Here is a 22,188-nt window from a genome sequence, read left to right as displayed (position 1 = left end):
ACCAAAGCATTCAATCGCTTCTGTGAGAAAACCGCTGATTCCACAAATGTGGTAATTCCTTGCTAAAGTCATGGTCTATGAATAGGAGATTAGCTCTTCATCCAAACACAGCCAGTTGTTCCACAACGCTCGACTTGCACAGCTTAGCAGGCCTGTTTGAATGTCATTGGTCATCTAAATTAGTAATTGCCTTTGGGTGGACCTCTGCCCTCAGCAGTCATATGCCCAAGTCTAAATACATGTTTCACATCTGATGGAGTTGCTTGTACTGTTAGTCACAAGACAGCCCACCCCCTTAAACGGGGAGACATTTTTGTCTGCTTGGATCGCACAGATGTGTATGGTCACATTCAGCAGGGCCTACAGTACAGACTAGAGTTAATTTCACTGAACTCTGGAGCGCTAACAGAATGAAAGAACAGAGCATTACCTCAGCCCTTTGGTGGTGGCTGAACGCTTGCCCTACAAGATGGAGAGGTACAGTAAATGTTGACTCTTTACCTTCTCTGGATCAGCAAGGCGATTTCTGTCTGCACTTTTAGGTACTCCTGGGCCATTTTACAGTGCTGCTCAAACACAGCCATGGACTCTTTGGAGTTTGGGCAAGGAGCGAGGGGCTGAAAATAAACCATGCGATTAATTGATTTGGAAGCATATATCCAGTTAGATGATATAAATACATTTAGAGTTTATCAGATTCATCTGAGCTTTTAAAAATATACAAAATATATCACCGCCGTTGCCAGTGGATATTTATACAGACATTCCTCTTTTTAGATAACCTCTGAGAAAATTATGCTATCCTGCCCTAATTGAATTAGTCAATTTGCAGTGTCGTTGAAATCATCTTTGAGTGGGGAAAACATCAACATTTCAATTAAAACAAAATAGCATATCAACACACACAAAAAAATAATCAAGATTCACTGTGACACCATATTGTTTTTGGACAGGTCCACACAAACAGTTGAATGGAATGGGAACAAGATGTATCGTGGTATAGAATAATGCTTAACATTAGCAGGACAGGGGAGGTCCGGTATGAAATGATTCCCTACCTGCAGCTGGTGGTCCAGAGTGAGATATGCCATGGGAATGGAGTTGTCTGAGCCGTTGGTATCTGGGCAGGAGAGAGCAAGACTCGTGGTTTTTTGTTGCTCTGACAGTGACAGTAGTGGACTCGGTGTAAGCTGAGTCCACTGGGCAGGCATTCAGTTATCAATAGACACCAGAAGTCCTTCAACAGAAATAGACCCTTGTCTTTTTGCATATCCCAACTCCCCCTTCGGAGAGGGGGGTCACGGCCAGGGTCTGCCATCGTCAATGGTGACCCTGGAGCAATTTGGGTTAAGGCCTTGCTCAAGGGCAAATTTTTCACATTGACGCCTTCGGGATTGGAACTAGCTACCTTTTGGTTACTGGCCCAGTGCTCTAACCCGCTACGCTACCTGCCACCAATACTACTGTACCTGTGGGGTCATCGGGAGAGAAGCTATAGCCTCTGCTGCTGGTCTTATCAGGCGGCATCATCCTCACACTGGGACTGGAGGACCTGCTGCTGTTCCGGCTCCCCTGTAACAGGCCAACAACACTGTCAATCACTCATACAGCCAATCGTAGAAGATCAGAGGTGGAAACACATGTCCACAAAATGTCCTTATAAATAATAATTTATGCCATTTGGTAGACGCTTTTATCCAAAGCAACTTACAGTCGTGCATACATTTTACGAGTGGGTGGCCTTGGGAATTGAACCCACAATCCTGGCGTTACAAGCGTCATGTTTTATCAACTGAGCCATACAGGACCGCTATTGCTTTTGTCCACTGAACACAAAACACCAGAACCTCAAGCAAAGTCAACAATTATTATAGCTGTCATCCCATGTCTTCAGACGGCAACAAAATCCCACATGGGATTTAAGTCTGTTTGGGGTTATGTACACACTCCCGAAAGAGAGAAACATGTAAGAAAACCAGAGGAAAACACTCCGTCCAACTACTGGGAACTCACGAGTTGATCTCCACAGATACCTTTTTGCACAAGGTTATCAGACAAGAACAATACAAATATAAATCAATACAAGTCCAGAGTCTACTTCATCTTTAAACTAAACAGGAATTTTGCTACTGCAAAAGAAATGCACAAGGAGACAAGAGAATGTTCTTTCTACACCTGGAACATATTCATCTTCGCAACAGTGACATTCTCCATTACATCACTTAGCTTTTCCGCCATTGGACACCATGTTTGACCGAGCATGTATCAAATACTCAGAGGAAGCAAAACACGATCAGTTAAAATGCAATGCAATTCAGAGAGAGAGAAAAGATACAATACCACCAAAAAGCTTTTGAGAAAGCTTTCATAACATACATTTCCCCCTCTGTGAAAGGCTTATGTACGGGGTTACACTAGTCAAGCCAGGCCTTGTAGAGCACCTGACCTGGCCGTCCTACTGTAGAGCACCTGACCTGGCCGTCCTACTGTAGAGCACCTGACCTGGCCGTCCTACTGTAGAGCACCTGACCTGGCCGTCCTACTGTAGAGCACCTGACCTGGCCGTCCTACTGTAGAGCACCTGACCTGGCCGTCCTACTGTAGAGCACCTGACCTGGCCGTCCTACTGTAGAGCACCTGACCTGGCCGTCCTACTGTAGAGCACCTGACCTGGCCGTCCTACTGTAGAGCACCTGACCTGGCCGTCCTACTGTAGAGCATCTTTCCTGGCCGTCCTACTGTAGAGCATCTTTCCTGGCCGTCCTACTGTAGAGCATCTTTCCTGGCCGTCCTACTGTAGAGCATCTTTCCTGGCCGTCCTACTGTAGAGCATCTTTCCTGGCCGTCCTACTGTAGAGCATCTTTCCTGGCCGTCCTACTGTAGAGCATCTTTCCTGGCCGTCCTACTGTAGAGCATCTTTCCTGGCCGTCCTACTGTAGAGCATCTTACCTGGCCGTCCTACTGTAGAGCATCTTACCTGGCTGTCCTACTGTAGAGCATCTTACCTGGCTGGACTCTGTGCCGACCCCAGGGAGGTCCTGTACAGATCTCCGTCTCTGCGCCTCACAGGTGGCTGTGGACAGGATAGAGAGATAGAGGAACCGTTAAAACCTAGACACAGTTCCAGGGGGACTTGTCTGTCTGAGGTCTGTGAAAAGTGGGGTATCCAAACCACAGAGCCACACAGAGACAGGACATTTGCACAGATTTAACCCCCGACTCCTTGGCCAGTCACATGTGCTCTGGTATGCCCATAGCATGACCTTAGCGTAGTAGTCATCCCCCTCAACCCCCACACTAACACGGCACAACACACACACACCTACCACATGAATAGCTAGGCCTCACTGTGTCACGTTTGTGCAGATCTGCTTTTTGTGTGTGTGTGTGTGTGTGGGGGGGGGTGTGAGTAAGGGATGCTGGTGATGGGAAACTAGGGTATTTTAGGGTTCATAGCACGTCTTGTCTGAGACCCAGCAAAGGCCAACGGGCAGGGGGTCCTGTGCTGAATAGCACAATCAGGTCTGGTCTGGTCCTGATCTGCACCCTGCCTCCACTCCTTCACCCCCAGCCAAGGTAAACCGGAGGTTGGCTCTAAACTGCCTCGACTCCTTCATCCCCAGCCAAGGTAAACCTGAGGTTGGCTCTGACCTGCCTCCACTCCTTCACCCCCAGCCAAGGTAAACCTGAGGTTGGCTCTAAACTGCCTCGACTCCTTCATCCCCAGCCAAGGTAAACCTGAGGTTGGCTCTGACCTGCCTCCACTCCTTCACCCCCAGCCAAAGTAAACCTGAGGTTGGCTCTAAACTGCCTCGACTCCTTCATCCCCAGCCAAGGTAAACCGGAGGTTGGCTCTGACCTGCCTCCACTCCTTCACCCCCAGCCAAGGTAAACCGGAGGTTGACTCTAACCTGCCTCCACTCCTTCATCCCCAGCCAAGGTAAACCGGAGGTTGGCTCTGACCTGCCTCCACTCCTTCACCCCCAGCCAAGGTAAACCTGAGGTTGGGTCTGACCTGCCTCCACTCCTTCATCCCCAGCCAAGGTAAACCGGAGGTTGGGTCTGACCTGCCTCCACTCCTTCATCCCCAGCCAAGGTAAACCGGAGGTTGGGTCTGACCTGCCTCGACTCCTTCATCCCCAGCCAAGGTAAACCCGAGGTTGGCTCTGACCTGCCTCCACTCCTTCATCCCCAGCCAAGGTAAACCGGAGGTTGGCTCTGACCTGCCTCCACTCCTTCACCCCCAGCCAAGGTAAACCTGAGGTTGGGTCTGACCTGCCTCCACTCCTTCATCCCCAGCCAAGGTAAACCGGAGGTTGGGTCTGACCTGCCTCGACTCCTTCATCCCCAGCCAAGGTAAACCCGAGGTTGGCTCTGACCTGCCTCGTCTCCTTCATCCCCAGCCAAGGTAAACCTGAGGTTGGCTCTGACCTGCCTCCACTCCTTCACCCCCAGCCAAGGTAAACCTGAGGTTGGGTCTGACCTGCCTCGACTCCTTCATCCCCAGCCAAGGTAAACCTGAGGTTGGCTCTGACCTGCCTCGTCTCCTTCATCCCCAGCCAAGGTAAACCTGAGGTTGGCTCTAACCTGCCTCCACTCCTTCACCCCCAGCCAAGGTAAACCTGAGGTTGGCTCTAACCTGCCTCCACTCCTTCACCCCCAGCCAAGGTAAACCGGAGGTTGGGTCTGACCTGCCTCGACTCCTTCATCCCCAGCCAAGGTAAACCTGAGGTTGGCTCTGACCTGCCTCGTCTCCTTCATCCCCAGCCAAGGTAAACCTGAGGTTGGCTCTGACCTGCCTCCACTCCTTCACCCCCAGCCAAGGTAAACCTGAGGTTGGCTCTAACCTGCCTCCACTCCTTCACCCCCAGCCAAGGTAAACCTGAGGTTGGCTCTAACCTGCCTCCACTCCTTCACCCCCAGCCAAGGTAAACCTGAGGTTGGGTCTGACCTGCCTCGACTCCTTCATCCCCAGCCAAGGTAAACCGGAGGTTGGCTCTGACCTGCCTCCACTCCTTCACCCCCAGCCAAGGTAAACCGGAGATTGGGTCTGACCTGCCTCGACTCCTTCATCCCCAGCCAAGGTAAACCTGAGGTTGGCTCTGACCTGCCTCCACTCCTTCACCCCCAGCCAAGGTAAACCGGAGATTGGGTCTGACCTGCCTCGACTCCTTCATCCCCAGCCAAGGTAAACCGGAGGTTGGCTCTGACCTGCCTCGACTCCTTCATCCCCAGCCAAGGTAAACCTGAGGTTGGCTCTGACCTGCCTCGACTCCTTCATCCCCAGCCAAGGTAAACCTGAGGTTGGCTCTAAACTGCCTCGACTCCTTCATCCCCAGCCAAGGTAAACCTGAGGTTGGCTCTGACCTGCCTCCACTCCTTCACCCCCAGCCAAGGTAAACCGGAGGTTGGCTCTGACCTGCCCCCAATCCTTCATCCCCAGCCAAGGTAAACCTGAGGTTGGCTCTGACCTGCCTCGACTCCTTCATCCCCAGCCAAGGTAAACCGGAGGTTGGCTCTGACCTGCCTCCACTCCTTCATCCCCAGCCAAGGTAAACCGGAGGTTGGCTCTGACCTGCCTCCACTCCTTCACCCCCAGCCAAGGTAAACCGGAGGTTGGCTCTGACCTGCCCCCAATCCTTCATCCCCAGCCAAGGTAAACCGGAGGTTGGCTCTGACCTGCCTCGACTCCTTCATCCCCAGCCAAGGTAAACCGGAGGTTGGCTCTGACCTGCCTCCACTCCTTCATCCCCAGCCAAGGTAAACCGGAGATTGGCTCTGACCTGCCTCGACTCCTTCATCCCCAGCCAAGGTAAACCTGAGGTTGGCTCTGACCTGCCTCGACTCCTTCATCCCCAGCCAAGGTAAAACTGAGGTTGGCTCTAAACTGCCTCGACTCCTTCATCCCCAGCCAAGGTAAACCGGAGGTTGGCTCTGACCTGCCTCCACTCCTTCACCCCCAGCCAAGGTAAACCGGAGGTTGGCTCTGACCTGCCCCCAATCCTTCATCCCCAGCCAAGGTAAACCTGAGGTTGGCTCTGACCTGCCTCGACTCCTTCATCCCCAGCCAAGGTAAACCGGAGGTTGGCTCTGACCTGCCTCCACTCCTTCATCCCCAGCCAAGGTAAACCGGATGTTGGCTCTGACCTGCCTCCACTCCTTCATCCCCAGCCAAGGTAAACCTGAGGTTGGTTCTGACCTGCCTGACATTGTCAGAATAACAGGTGAAATTATAGCCATCTGGCAGTTAGAAGTATTATTCGTTCGATCTATGCTGGAGAATTATGAACAATGTCTTCTGAGTTGGTTGTTTTCAGAGTCGGAATATTCAGCTGCTGGGAATTTTCTGGCGACGGGAGCACTGGAGGTCTTTTTTACCCTCCGCACACCCCTTGGCATCAATCCCAGACCCATACAACATTTGAACTACTGCAAGAAGGGCAATATTTAAGGTGGAAACCATTAAAAAACAATTTGGGACAATTGAAGTTAGAAATGTAACTAAACAATACCCTCAACAACTGAATTTTTCTTTCTTTCTAAACTACAAAATTGTGAATGCATAACTTTTTACATGATATGGAAGTGAACATCTAAAACTGCCTTGACCTCCCTTATTGCACAAAACTCCGAAACAAAGACACTACACACAGGCAGGCAGACACACACACACACAGAAACAAACAATACACTGAATGTTGGCCTATACCGTGCCTTCAGAAAGTATTCATACACATTCGACATCACATTTTGTTGTGTTGCAGCCTGAATTCAAAATGGAAGTTAGAAAATGTATTGAAAATTAACACACAGAAATATCTCATTTAAATAAGTATTCACACCCCTGAGTCACCACATGTAAGAATCACCTTTGGCAGGGATTACAGCAGAGTCTTTCTTGGTCTCTAGTTGGATTGTACAATATCTGCACATTATTCTTTGATTGTTGATCATTCCATGACAGTCATTTTCAAATCTTACTACTTAGGAACATTGAATGTCATCTGTGCAAGCAATTCCAGTGTATATTTGGCCTTCTGATTTAGGGTAGTGTCTTGCTGAAAGGTGAATTTGTCTCCCAGTGTCTGTTGGAAAGTAGACTGAACCAGGTTTTTCTCTAGGATTTTGCCTGTGCTTAAATCTATTCCATTTCTTTTGATCTTAAAAAAGTCCTGTCAATGACAAGCATACAAATAACATGATGCAACCACCACCATGCTTGAAAATATGAAGAGTGGTACTCAGCGAAGAGTTATTGCTCCAAACATAATGCTTTGTGTTCAATACATAGTTACTTTCTTTGCCAAATGGTTTTGCAGTTTTACTTAAGTGCCTTATTGCATACAGGATGCATGTTAGGATTATTTTGATTCTGTACAGGTTTCCTTTTCACTCTGTCATTTAGGTTAGTATTGTGATGGAACTAAAATGTTGTTGATGCATCCTCAATTCTCCCATTATCAGTCATTAAACTGGAACTGTTTTAAAGTCAGCATCGGCCTCATGGTGAAATCCCTTAGTTCAGTTAAAAGGAGAGGACGGACACCACTAGGAAGGACAACTGTACCTTTGTAGTGACTGAGTGTATTGATACACCATCCAAAGTGTAATTAACAACTTTACCATGCAGAAAAAGGGATATTCAATGTTTTTTATTTTTACCCATCTACCAATAGGTGTGCTTCTCTGCGATGCATTGGAAAACCTCCCAGGTCTTTCTGGTTGAATCTGTATTGGAAATTCACTGATAGACCGAGGGACATTACAGATGTGTGGGGTACAAGAGGTAGTCATTCAAAAATCATCGTAAACACTATTGCACACAGAGTCCATGCAACTTGTGACATTTTTACTCATTAACTTATTTAAGCTTGCCATAACAAAAGCGTTGAATACTTAGACATGTCAGCTTTTTCTTTTTAATAAAATTTGTAGAAATGTCTAAAAACCTAATTCCAATTTGACATTATGGGTATTGTGTGTAGGCCAGTGACATAAACCTTCAATTTAATCCATTTTAAATTCAGGCTGTAACACAACAAAATGTGGAAAAGGTCAAGTGGCGTGAATACTTTGTGAAGGCACTGTAGATCAGAATAAGGTCCTGTCATTGTGTGATTGTTACTTTGCGTGTAAAAATAATATACTTTGCTGCTGTCAAGTATGTACAATATGGCAAGAGGTGCTTGCGAGCATAGCCATTTGAAGTCCCACCCTACTATGATAACACTGAATAGACATTTTATTTAGAATGCCAATCCAGAACTTCAAAAAACTTGAGAAATGCTTCATACTAATTAAAATACTAAATGGAGACTGGGTTCAAATGAACTGAAGAAATGAGTGACATCTAGGTGTGCCACATACAGTTATAACAACCTTGTCATACCTTTAATATCCCCTTACGTCACCCCTCTCCTTTAGTCACTGATTAATTAACTCCTCCTTCAACATGTCTCTCGCAGCTCCTCCTTCATAAATAGAAAGGCCTTTTTTTGTTTGAAATCCAGTGCTGCTGTCCCCGTTTCCTTCATACTCATCTTGGGTGGTAATAATAGCTGTGACCCTCAATGTGAGGTAAATCAATCAAAATCGACCAAGTTAATGTATGCAAAGAGAGAGAAAAAAAGCTTTTAACAGACGTCCTCTATGCATGAAAGACAAGGACGAGCTGAGAGAGCAAGCCAAGCCAACCAATTTACTCCCTGCATGCCTGCAGCAAAGCCAGAAGGACATCTGAGAAACAGACAGGGCCATGAGTTATGAATCTTATCACATCCATTTCACCCCCCCTTCTGATGGCATGATGATAAAAATAACCTGATGACGTGCCCCTTAATCAACAGCCTATTCTATTGTTTTTGCACATCAGGCTAACACGTTTGGATTCATCCATGAATCTGGATTAGATATGTTGATTAAAAGATGGATCTGTGTGAATGGAAACAGCTTGATCAGCATCCTGTGCCTGGAGGGTGAAACACAGATAAGACCGCCACCATGTGTAACCCATGTCCCTCTTAACGTCTAACAAAACCACAAAAGACAGAGGAAAAGAGATCTGCGTGTGTTACTCCAGGTTTATCATCATCCATAGCCTCAATACTGATTTGTATTGAGTCATCACTGGAGGTAATATCCCCTTACTAAATAATATCCCCTTACTTCAATTCAATTGTAAAGTGTCAAGGCAGAATATAAGAACTGCATGCCAAATGGCACCCTATTCCATATGTAGTACTCTACTTTTGACCAGGGCCCACAGGGACTATAGGAAATAGGGTGACATTTGAGACGCATTGATTACAAGCGCCCCTGTAGCCTGTGAGACCTGGAGTAACAGACACTAAAGGCCCAGCAGTGTCAGAGCAACCCACTGATTCAGTTCAGTCAAGCCAGCTATACCCAGGGTACCAAGTAGCCTGGTAGTCCGCACTGGTACCTGTGACGACGATCTTGGGAACGTCCAGAATGGTGCCAAATGACGCCGTTTTACGGTGGCCTCGTTTATACTGGGGACGTGCTGCAACAAATACACACACATAGCTGGCGTACACATGCAGACAAAGAGAGGGCCCAGAGCTGGAGCATACATGTCAGACGCTGCTCTCTCCTCGCTCCCCTCTGGACTGTATTGACATGCAGAGCACATACATGCACAATGCACAGGCAACATGCATTCTGTCCTAAGGTTGGTTGGTTAGTTAGTTTCACAACACAGTGCTAGCGATGCTGCATAGGAAGTCTCAGCACAGACATGACAGGCAACTGTTTGACTGTACCAATAGAATATGTATGATAATTGGAATAAAATAAATTGATCAAACCATATTGATGGCACCGAATACTGTAATATATAGTAACCATTGAGGAGCACTGAAGATAAACAAATGATAAAGCTAAATATATTACATTTTAAACTAATATTCATATGATATACCATGTACAGCATCAACAATGTGAAATAATTCTATACAATAAGACAGACAACTGAAGATATTTCACAGAAAACAGTCTCACATTAAGCTGAAAAGAAAGCGTGAGGAAAAACTGACAAATAGAGACTAAGGCTAATTGTAGCTTACTCATGCCTTGGAAGCTTAATTTTGACAAGGCAGATGATGAATGATGAAAGGCATTCTCTCTGGCTGTGTTTAGACAGGCAGCCCAATTCTGATATTTTTGTTCCAGTAATTGGTCTTTGGAACAATCAGATCAGCTCTGAAAAAGATCCGATGTGATTGGTCAAAAGACCAATTAGTGGAAGAAAGATCAGAATTGGGCTGCCTGTCTATAAAGCTCAGCCTGAGCCTTAGATCTGTGTGAAAGAGGGGAGATGACTGGCACCAGTGCTGAGGGGCTTATGTAGGAGCTTACATGAGGAATCACCTCAGGGATGAAAGCAAATGAAATGCATCTTGACAGACAGGGAGACATGATTTACATTGAAGTCATTTTAGCAGACTCATTCCAGGGTTGGTCTTTATTTGTACTATTTTCTACATTGCAGAATAATAGTGAAGACATCAAAACTATGAAATAACACACATGGAATCATGTCGTAATCAACAAAAAAAAGTTTAACAAATCAAAATATATTTTAGATTCTTCAAAGTAGTAGTGGTGGGAAAAGTACCCCACTATCATACTTGAGTAAAAGTAAAGATATCCTAATAGAAAATTACTCAAGTAAAAGTGGCCCAGTAAAATTCTACTTGAGTAAAAGTATAAAAGTACTTGGTTTAAAATATACTTAAGTATCAAAAGTAAAAATAATTTCAAATTCCTTATATTAAGCAAACCGGAATGCCACTCAAACATTCAGACAACTTCCAAACGAAGCATGTGCGTTTAGTGAGTCCGCCAGATCAAAGGCAGTAGGGATGACCAGGGATGTTCGGTTGATAAGTGCGTGAATTTGACTATTTTCCTGTCCTGCTAAGCATTCACATAACGAGTACTTTTGGGTGTCAAGGAAAATTTATGGAGTAAAAAGTACAATATTTTCTTAAAGAATGTAGTGAAGTAAAAGTAGTCAAAAATATAAATAGTAAAGTACAGATACCCCAAAAATCAACTTAAGTAACACAAAGTATTTTTACATAAGTACTTCACAAAGTAACCCCCCTTTATCCTTGATGACAGCTTTGAACTCTTGCGGAATGCTTCATGAGGAATGCTTTTCCAACAGTCTTGAAGGAGTTCCCACATATGCTGAGCACTTGGTTGGCTGCTTTTCCTCCACTTTGCAGACCAACTCAACCCAAACCATCTCGATTGGGTTGAGGTCAGGGGATTGTGGCGGCCAGGTCATCTGATGCAGCACTCCATTGCACTCCTAGCACTTACACAGCCTGGAAGTGTGTTAGGTCATTGTCCTGTTGAAAAACAAATAGTCCCACTAAGCCCAAACCAGTTGGGATGGCGCTTCACTGCAGAATGCTGTGGTAGCCATGCTGGTTAAGTGTGCCTTTAATTCTAAATAAATCAGACAGTGTCACCAGCAAAGCACCCCCACACCACCTCCTCATCCGTTCACCTATTCTGCGTCTCACAAAGACAAGGTGGTTGGAACCGAAAATCTAAAATTTGGACTCATCACACCAAAGGACAGATTTCCACCGGTCTTATGTCCACTGCTCGTGTTTCTTGGCAAGTCTCTTATTATTGGTGTCCTTTAGTAGTGGTTTCTTTGCAGAAATTTGATCATGAAGGCCTGATTCACACAGTCTCCTCTGAGAAGTTGATGTTGACATGTGTCTGCTACTTGAACTCTGTGAATCATTTATTTGTGGTGCAATCTGACATGTTCCGCAGCAGAGGCAACTCTGCGTCTTCCTTTCCTGTGGTGGTCCTCATGAGAGCCAGTGTCATCATAGCACTTGGTTTTTGTGACTGCACTTGAAGAAACGTACAAAGTTCTTGAAAAGGTCCAGGTTGACTGACCTTCATGTCTTATAGTAATGATGGACTGTCATTTCTCTTTGCTTATTTGAGCTGTTCTTGCCATAATATGGACTTGGTCTTTTACTAAATAGGGCTATCTTATGTACCCACCCTACCTTGTCACAACACAAATGCATATTAAGGAAAGAAATTCAACAAATTAACTTAACAAGGCAAACCTGTTCATTGAAACACATGTGACTACCTCATGAAGCTGGTTGAGAGAATGCCAAGAGTGTGCAAAGCTGTCATAAAGTCAAAGGGTGGCTACTTTGAAGAATTGCAAATATAAAATCTATTTTGATTTGTTTAACACTTTTGTGGTTACCACATGATTCCATATGTGTTATATCATAGTTTTGATTTTCTCTCACTTAGTCGGCTCGGGGCTTCGAACCAGTAACCTTTTGGTTGGGCCTTTTGGTCACTGGCCCAACGCTCTTAACCGCTAGGCTACCTGCCAACCTGATAGTAGCTTTAATGGCGTAGGATGCCATCGCTCTCTCTCGTACTGAAATAAAGCTGACTTCATTAGCTGACGTAACATTACTGTAAGTATGAACTGTATGCTTCTCTTCTTTAAGTGTGTGATGTGTCAAATATGTAGTCCTACACTTGTATGATCCATTTTGGGGTGTGTGAAGGGTGTCGATTCTGATGTTACCTGTGGGAGCGAAAGGCACCCTGTGCTCCAGCTCTGACAGGTCTGCGCTCATTCTTTTGCTCTCTGGTGGCAGCAGACTGTGTGTTCGCTCCGACAGGCTCTCAACACTGCTTCCTCTGGACAGAGGCAGGCTCCACAACGGGTCTACCTGAGAGCACAGACAAAACAGATACTGTTGGCCTACAATACATTTCACTACTTATTCAGTGTGGTCAAAAAGTCTCAATTACATTTTATGCACTGATGATTACGTCAAAATGACCGTTATTACTGTCATATGATGCTTGTTTAAATCATTTTGTTCATATCCACACAAATGTAGCTAATTGCATTAATTTGTCTACCTTCTCTCACCTAGACACCTGACAAAGTAAATTTAATGGTTGTGATAGACATGGCAAGCCAAGTACCAGTACAGGTTGCTGTGTTACCTTTGGCCTGAACTGATGTGCAAACTGAGGTGTGATCTTGATGGTGTCGTTGCTCCCCGGAGAGTCCCCATGCTCCATGTTTGTGTCACTCTTATTGCTGTTGCAAGTGTAATCCACATAGGAACCTGTAATACCCAATAGAGAGGTGGTGAGACGTGAGATATTTCCACATTACGTCCATGATGTTTTATGTACATGAAACTAACGCAGATAATAAAAGCTTCCACTATTTCAACGATGTAGATGTAGCTACCTGTACTGGTGGCCGAGCTACTCTGTCCTTCATCTGAAGACTGGTACGGATATTGCAAGGGTTCATCAGATCCTGGGAAGCACTGGAAAAGAGAGGTTGACAGAAAACGTAACAGCGACATTCCCAACACTGACCATCTGACCAGGCAAGCAGTCGGAGAAGAGGACACCATGGTTAAGAGTCCTCCTTACATCCAGAGTCGGTGTTGGCATGGAATTCAAAAGAACACTGGAATGGACACTGTGGAGATCACTTGTCTGCAGGGCGGCTATCTTGGTAAGGCATTCAATTTCATTTAATGCATCTCTATAAGTATGAGTGTAGGAGGGCCTTACTCGCATAAGATGGGTCATGATCTTGACTATCTCCTCCATGGAGGGTCTCTGAGAGGGGTCTTTAGACCAGCAGCGGGTCATCAGGCTCTCAATGGGTTTGGGTAGGCTCTTGATGAGCGGTGGTCGGGTGCCTGGACATTATCAATATAAACAGAGAGATAAGACGCACTACGTCAACATTTATCACTATGAATACAAACACCCAAACACAATAAAATGGAGAGGTCAAAGGTTATACAAACGCAATCTTTTAAAAATGTAATCAAGTTCCAGAAAGTTAATTTCAGTACAAGTAAACACTTCCAATCTAATGCAAATGAAAGCCCTGCTGTGGTGGCACCGCTAATTTGTTGGAATGATAGACGCAGTAGTGTCGTGTCCCCAGGTGTGCTCCTGTTCTCAGACAGTCCGTGTTCCGCTAGCATTCTGCTCCATCACTCTGTGCGACGGAGGGAACAGCAGGGAGCGCTATACAGGTGAGTCTGTCTTTTTAATTGCGCTTCCCCGTCAGCCTCGTAACTCATTTAATCTCACAGCAGGTCTCACTGGGCAGCCGGCTCTGAGACGCCAGGGTGATTGACATGTCAGAACAGAGATTAACTCACTCAGCTCCCCCACCTACTTCCTCTTAGACTCACCGTTATGCACAGCCCACATGATGCGGAAGGCCGGCCCTCCAATCTCGTCAAAGGGCTTCCTGCGTGTGATCACCTCCCAGAGAATGATGCCCCAGCTGAACACGTCACACTTCTCGCTGTAATTGCTGCCTGAAAGCACATATGAGAGAAACAGCTCCACTCAGGGCCTTTCAGATTGCTCTGATTGGCTGATGAAAAGTAAGTCTTAAAAAAGCACGGTTAATATGTGTGAGGAGTGTTGGGGAGAAGGGGGATGTGCTTGGGAAAGCACAGGAGCATCCATCTGGTCTGCGCACCTTAAGAACATATGTGTGATGAAAATAAGGAGGCAATTTTAGTTCAGGGCCACTCCTGAGATGCTTAATTACTGTGGCTATGTTGTGGAATTAAACTACTCTTCACACAGACGTTTGGGTTGTGTCCCAAATGGCACCCTATTCCCTATTTAGCGGACTTCTTTTGACCAGGGCCCATAATGCACTATATATTTTTTTTCTCAACTTTATTTATATGTGGAATAGGGTGTCATTTGGAACTCAGATTTAAAGTTGCTTTGCTGCCAAGGCCTTTTGTAATAAAATGTCTCCCCGTGATGCAAATTAGCTTTAGGGAGGTCATTCTGGGGGCAAATGTGAGCTGTTTAAATTGCATGGAAATCATGTTACTCCCTTAAACAAGATAATTACTATTACCTTTGCATTTCCTCCTGACCCCCTTGACAAGAGGCTGCCTCAATGTGTTTTGTAAAACAAAGTACATTAGGCCAGGGTTTCCCAAACTCGGTCCTGGGGCCCCTCCTGGGTGCATGTATAGTAGTTTTGCGCCTAGCACTTCACAGCTGATTCAAATAATCAAAGCTTGATGATGAGTTGGTTATTTGAATAGTACTAGGGCAAAAAAAACTAAATGTGAACCCAGGGGGCCCCCCAGGACCGAGTTTGAGAAACCCTGCTTTAAACTACCGGCTGAGAGCAGACACTAAAATGCTACATTCTCTTTGGGATGAAACCGAAACCGTCTCTGCAATACGCTGCATCTTTCCCTCAATTCAACTTCTAAATGTCTGTGTGTACAACCACAATAATTAATAATAAATACCACCCAAGATATGAATGAATGGAAATTAACAGAATGCTAACAAGTGTTAGATGAATCCGGCTTTGAGAAATGGTGGTGTCTACGTGTTTGGGGTGACTTCCAGTGATCAGGTAAGTGATAAAGACAAAGTGGCAAACCATTACAATTAACGATCACTTCCATAAGCCCTACTGTATAAACACTGCTCTCAACAGTAGCATCACATAACCAAACACTGACAATCAATGCACTCTAGATAAACACATTTATGAAAGGCTACACTTGTTTAGATGCCCTTGTTCTTAAAGAGTCAGTCCAATTTGCGCTTTCTAAGACAGATGGGACTGGCATCCTTTGGCGTGTTCCAAACATTTGCCACGCTGTTCATACATGCCTTCAAACACCTCTGGGGCCATCCAAGCAGCACTTCCTTTGTTGTTGGTCATGTGGGTCTGAATGTCACACGCTGTCCCAAAGTCACATATCTTCAGCACGGTGCCACCGGCAACCAGGAGCAGGCTGAAACAAACAAGTAAACAAAAGATCCACCCAAATGAGTGACGTGTGAGACAACGTAAGGGTAACTAAAGGCTACTGAGGTCTAAATGGGTTACAAACACATAATAAATCCACTTTAGCTTCAAAGCCAACATTTCTAATCATAAAAAAAAGGTGAAAAAAAGGGAATACAGCTAGTCAGATTAATTTTATGCATACAAAAGGAAAGTCAGATCCCTTACAGCAAATAACTTTACAACCACACAGTCTGGCAACACCCGCTGTGTCACACAAAGAGCGTGAAGGTTAGGTTCCAGTATTTTCCGTCAGAGCCAAATATATAACCTCTGGAGCCGATACAGCTACTCTAAGCATTTCAGTCAGGGGCACACTATGAAAACACTAAGGCCTTACTACTGAAGCCAGATTGTTCCATTTCTGTTCATAAGCAAAATACTTTTGCACGCAGACGACTGGAGCACGTCCATTGACTATTCTCATTAAAAATATATATAATAAAACTATGCTATTTTGGTTAATAAAGTCAGACAAATATTCTGATGCTATTGCATAATATAATATATCACACACATCTATTAAATGACACCGTGAGTGGGGGTGCAAGGCACTTTATTGGCAGTGAAACAAGAGAGGGGGGGAGGTGGTGAGGAGGAGCATACTTGGGTGGCTTGAGGTCCCTGTGAATGAGAGCCTTTGGTTTCATGCCATGGAGATAGGCGACCCCTTGGGAACACTGAAAACACCAGCTCATGGCATGGGAAGCAGTGTAATAGGGGAGGGGTTCAGCACCATGCAGCACTGTGGACAGAGAACACAGTCACTACCACAGACACCTCGAAATAAACACAAAACACACCTGCATGCACATACGCACACTTCCATAGCCATAAAAGTCCAAACACACTTTCACATACACCAATTTTTACTATCCTTGTGGGAACATAAAATGCCATTCAAAATGATATTTTCTATAACTCTAACCCCTAAGCCTAAAATAGCCTTTGTCCTTGTGGGGACCTGGGAAATGTCCTCACCAGGGAGAACTTTCCTTGTTTACTACTAATATGCACGTGCACACCCACACACACACACACACACACACACACACACACAGAATACCTTCAAAGTTACAGTTTCAAGCATTCAACAAAGTTGTGACGACCACAACTAAGAACACCAACTTTAAATAACTTTGACAGAGATTCAGAGGTAGAAAAGCATACAAGGGGGTAAAGTGCTTGTACAGGTAAGAGTCAGACCTGGGTTCAAATACTATTTTGAATACCTCAATTAATTTCACATACATTCAAAGTAAGTATTATGATTTTATTTATTAAAGACAAGTAGTTTAATATTTTAATGTATATATTTGAAAATAGTCAAAAACACTGCCTCAAACACTCCAATGCGTTTAACCGATGTACTTTAAAAAAGTATTTTAAAATACCACACTCAAATACACATGTATTTGAACCCCTTTCTGGTAACGGATCCATGAACACCTAACTCTGCAATACTACATAACAGGTCATTGTGAAAGTACTGACCAATCTAAGGAATCATGTCAATAGTAATAACCCTTTACACTCATGGGAATTGACCTATATGGATGAGGCGAAATTTAAATGGAACAGTTAGGAGATAACAGAGAAATTAATAGAACAAAAGGTGACGACAACAGTTAATGTCACACAAGACTGAATCAAAACATAGCACTGTTGATGTGTGCATTTTACATTTACATGAACGAAATCTGAAAATACTCTGGATACATTCCAACAACAGTCCATTATAACATCGCAATCTGGGTCTGGTGGGCATGATTTGAAAGCTTGTTCTATTGCCAACATGCCTAGCTAAATTATAAAATACGATCTCACAGTGGTAGGCTTTCACAGGGCAATTCAGAGAAACAGATCATAGAAATGAGTCATGAGAACATTCAGGTGTGTGCGCCTTGGCAAATTTTCTTCACAATAAACAAATAGGGGCTCATTCGGTTCAGAACAACCCAGGATATGACAACACGTCGTCTGTAACTGTACATCAAACATAGTGATCCTGAATGTTGACACTGTATATGACATGAGTTATGATGTGCACATTTGGACTCAAGGGTGTTTGACATCAAAACGGTATTTATTATAATCCTCAACATCACATCTTTCAAATTACATCAAGTCATCTTAATTGACAGAATTTCCCTCACTAAGACAACAAGAAAATTGCCCAAATACCTGGAGGGATGGGGGCAACTTGTTGTCGTGAGCTGTGCTCAAGTTCAGAACGGCTGTAATTCAAAACCCATATAACACTGAAGCGCAGAGCCTGAGCTCTGATGTAACTTATAGCATGTCACTGTACAGCCACTACATTCCAATTTAGGTGCTTATTAGCGCCCAAATCTGCAATTTTATACACGTATAAGGGTACGAGTGTAAAGGGTTGATAAGAGCATAGTTTGCATTTGGGTATTGGAGTTATTGACATTGATTGCAATATTTCCACTTGTTTGACATGGCATGTATTTACACAAATTTACAAGCCATGTCAATGTGTGTGGTAGAGAAGTAGGTCGGCTTGGGCGGTATACCAGGGAATTTGGAAATAGCCACAGGATGGTTTCTCAATACCGTCGAAAACCATTTCTTTGAAGCTTTAAAAATATATATATTATTTGTGGATACTTGATTAAATACCTGCCGTCAAGGTCATGTGTGCAATACGTTAGGAGATAAAGCAGATTGCGTTCTTCATTTCACTCGTCACATTTTACTGGTAGTCTCCAGTCACGTTGTTTTGTTTACAAGCACACAACAAAGAGACCGAATGCTTTAGTCACTCATTCATTGTTGTGCAGCATGCGCCAGGTGGCATGGTTACAATATGGAATTCAAAACGTTTGCCAGCTAGATATCTTATAAATATCAAGTTGATCGTCTAAAATGTGCTAAATGCTCTGCAGTTGTGCAACTGGTTTGCTAACTTAGTCATCTAGTTAAGTGGTTAAATGTACGCTACATGGCCAAAAGTATGTGGACACCTACTTGTCGAACATCCCATTCCAAAATTATGCTCATGAATATGGAATTGGGTGCCCCCTTTGCTGCTATAACAGCATCGACTCTTCTGTGAAGTCTTTCCACTAGATGTTGAAACATTGCAGCGGGGACTTGCTTCCATTCAGCCACAAGAGCATTATTGAGGTCGGGCACTGTTGTTGGGTGATTAGGCCTGGCCTCGCAGTCGGCATTCCAATTCATCCCAAAGGTGTTTGATGGGGTTGAGGTCAGGGCTCTGTGCAGGCCAGTCAAGTTCTTCCACACAGATCTTGACCAGTTCTGTATGGATCTCGCTTTGTGCACGGGGGCATTGTCATGCCTCCACCAAACTTTACAGTTGGCACTATGCATTGGAGCAGGTAGCGCTACGCTCTTCAGCATTTGGCTGTCCCATTCTGTGAGCTTATGTGGCCTATCACTTCATGGCTGAGCCGTTGTTGCTATTATACATTTCCACTTCACAATAACAGCACTTACAGTTGACCGGGGCAGCTCTAGCTGTGCAGAAATTTGACAAACTGACTTGTTGGACAGGTGGCATCCTATGACAAAGCCACATTGAAAGTCACTGAGCTCTTCAGTATGGGCCATTCTACTGCTAATGTTTCTCTACGGAGATTGCATGGCTGTGTGCTCAATTTTATACATCTCTGCGCAACCGTTGTGGCTGAAATAGCCAAATCCACTAATTTGAGGTGTCCACATACTTTTGTATATATAGTGTACTTAGCATTGCTAACCTTCAGATTACAGACTCAGTGGGGTTTGAATATAGCGCCCCTTGTGTTCATATCCTAGGATGGCACAAGGTCAGTATGAAGGTACGACAATCTGGATACTGCCCAAGCCTAGTAGTAGGCTTGCCTACAACATCATCCAGGGACTCACCATTGTACAGAGACCCCCCTTCAGCATATTCCATCACCAGGCAGACCTAGATTGGAAATTGTGCCGTCAAAAATGAAAAAAATATCTAGTTATTAGGGTATACAGTATCCCACGATGTTCTGGTCATTTGTCTACCTTGATTTTATTGCAGAAACACCAATAGCAGTAACAACCCACTGTTCCAAGGTATTTACAACAACTGGCAAAAATCATAGGCTACAACAACACACTGAAATATCAGTGTGTTAAAAAGATGACTTACCGGAATATTGCATGAGCCATACAACTTCACAATGTTGGGGTGATTCACACGCGAAAGCTGTCGCAGCTTGGGAGGGGAGAGGAGGAGGGAAGAGAATCAAGAAGGATCTCTTTGGGTTGTAATAAACTGCCCTGCCATAACTTTACAGAATCTCTCTACTAGTATCCCAGTACAATGTGGCAATACCTCAACTATGAATGCTTTCCTTTCAGATTCACTCTCTATTGTCTTGATTGCAACGTCTTTGCCTTTCCATTTGGCCTTGCAGACAACACCAAATGCACCTCTCCCCACGACCTGAAAGATAACAGGTAGATGACATAAGCCAAGTGTGTTGGATGCAATGTTATTTGTCTATTATTATCATGACCCTACTAATGACACTTTCCATCTGGGTGTTTTGGGAATTAGCCAAGCTAACGCCGTTGTTGTGGACAAGTTCCATTACACAATCCAGCATATCAATCAAACTCTTGTGTGCAGACTGTCAAAGTCAGCTGATCTGATGGAGGGGTCTGATGTGTGGGGCCCACCTGTGGGGAACTGCTGCTAGTTAGCTAGCTACAATCAAAACAAGACCTGTCAAATAGATTTGGAGCATAGCTAACTGACCATTCTCCATAACGTCTATGGCAAAATAATTGATGAATGGCATAGTTATTAGTGAGATAGTTATGGTAATTTAATTCCCAGGCCTTTTCAAAACCATAATACACAAAACGGATTACTGCATGAGCCATACAACTTCACAGTGTTGGGGTGATTCAAACCCAACATCACACCCCATGCTGGGGTGATTCCCACCTAGCCAGCAAGCTATTTTTGACTTGCTAGCTAGCTCAGTCCAACATAGCCAGCTGGTAGCTGGGCTAACTAGACAGCTAGTAAGGCAGTTTGCTAACGTTAGCTAAAAAGTAGATTAACAATGGTAGAGCTAGCAACCATGACAATTGCGATATCACGCATTGTGGCAACTTCTGCGTCATAGGATCCCTCACGTCCCAATCAAATGTTGAGATAGCTAACTTGTTACTTACCTCTTCAACTTCAATATCCACATAATCTATTTCTTCAAAGGGATATCCAGGGGGAGTTTCGATCATATCGGCGGATGGCAGAGACATTGCTAACTGGCTAACTAGTTATTCATTAAAATCAAGATGTAAAAAATGATAATATGCAAGACGCGTACACGAAGAAAAAGAAAAATAATCTTACATGACAACTTGCCAAGACACTGGCGGACCTAAAACGGAAATAAATCTAGTTTAAAAACTGGAACTCGCAAGCTGTGTTTACTGGCTAGCTAGCTCAGTCCAACATAGCCAACTGGTAGCTGAGCTAGCTAGTAAGGTAGTTTGCTAACGTTAGTTAAAAAGTCGATTAACAATGGCTAGTAGTAGCCACAAATTGAAAACAGCAACTTTCAATTGCCACATCAGGGACGTTGGTTGACAAAAGTAGTTCAGCAAGTTAGCTAGCTGGCGAGCAAGCTACATCTGACACTTTGGGAGTCACTTGACTAGGCCGATTGCTGGCCTGATCACGCCAGCCCTTCGCCGCCGTAGACCGTGTACCACCGGTGGTGGCTCGAGACATGGGGTGATTGATTTCCTCAACATTTAAAACTCAAACAATCAAAGTGTCCACCGTTTTTCTAAACATCTGACTCGCGTACACACAACTTTATAATTACGACTTTGCTTCCATTATAAACTACTTTTGTTTTATTCCGCAGTTGTTACAGGCAGCAGCTCCAGAAATGGTGTGCTCCCCTGAATTCTGCCCCACCAGCTTTGTGTCCCGAACTTTGTAAGTAGAGACGCTATAATAAAAAGGATGCGAGGTTATTGTTAACCATATTACAATAAATGCATGCGTATGTATGTCCCTATAAGTAACGTTATTAGCATCTTAAATGTAAACAGTATACGTAGCCTACAGTGTAAAGTACTTGAGGTATTTATACTTTACTTTTTATATTTTTGACAACTTTTACTATTACTTCACAATTTACGTTTTACTCCAAACATTTCCCTGACACCCAAAAGTAGGCTACTCGTTACATTTTAAATGCTCAGCAGGACAGGAAATTGGTCTAATTCACGCATT

At 44.3% G+C, this 22,188-nt stretch overlaps 1 protein-coding gene across 3 annotated transcripts in view; it reads right to left on the bottom strand.

The window, feature by feature from the left end:
* LOC135506062 (mitogen-activated protein kinase kinase kinase 7-like) overlaps positions 1 to 21,875 on the bottom strand; it is a 29,945-nt gene extending 8,070 nt beyond the window's left edge. For 2 of the 3 annotated variants that reach the window (XM_064925440.1, XM_064925442.1), the window contains exons 1-16: positions 21,114 to 21,875; positions 20,263 to 20,373; positions 20,077 to 20,142; positions 19,815 to 19,860; positions 16,524 to 16,662; positions 15,736 to 15,864; positions 14,269 to 14,393; positions 13,631 to 13,761; positions 13,296 to 13,377; positions 13,043 to 13,167; positions 12,612 to 12,759; positions 9,444 to 9,524; positions 3,007 to 3,074; positions 1,470 to 1,572; positions 1,059 to 1,120; positions 502 to 617 (exon numbers count right to left, since the gene is read on the bottom strand). In XM_064925440.1, the coding sequence (XP_064781512.1) occupies positions 502 to 617; positions 1,059 to 1,120; positions 1,470 to 1,572; positions 3,007 to 3,074; positions 9,444 to 9,524; positions 12,612 to 12,759; positions 13,043 to 13,167; positions 13,296 to 13,377; positions 13,631 to 13,761; positions 14,269 to 14,393; positions 15,736 to 15,864; positions 16,524 to 16,662; positions 19,815 to 19,860; positions 20,077 to 20,142; positions 20,263 to 20,373; positions 21,114 to 21,200 (1,619 nt within the window). In that variant the 5' untranslated portion in view covers positions 21,201 to 21,875. The remainder of the gene's footprint in view (positions 1 to 501; positions 618 to 1,058; positions 1,121 to 1,469; positions 1,573 to 3,006; positions 3,075 to 9,443; positions 9,525 to 12,611; positions 12,760 to 13,042; positions 13,168 to 13,295; positions 13,378 to 13,630; positions 13,762 to 14,268; positions 14,394 to 15,735; positions 15,865 to 16,523; positions 16,663 to 19,814; positions 19,861 to 20,076; positions 20,143 to 20,262; positions 20,374 to 21,113) is intronic. The other variant, XM_064925441.1, reaches the window with a different exon arrangement.
* Positions 21,876 to 22,188: the final 313 nt, after the last annotated feature.

Source organism: Oncorhynchus masou, chromosome 19 (assembly GCF_036934945.1).
Source record: "Oncorhynchus masou masou isolate Uvic2021 chromosome 19, UVic_Omas_1.1, whole genome shotgun sequence".
Lineage (NCBI taxonomy): Eukaryota > Metazoa > Chordata > Actinopteri > Salmoniformes > Salmonidae > Oncorhynchus > Oncorhynchus masou.
The sequence above is the reverse complement of the archived record's forward strand: the minus strand, read 5'-3'. Positions and strand labels throughout refer to the sequence as shown.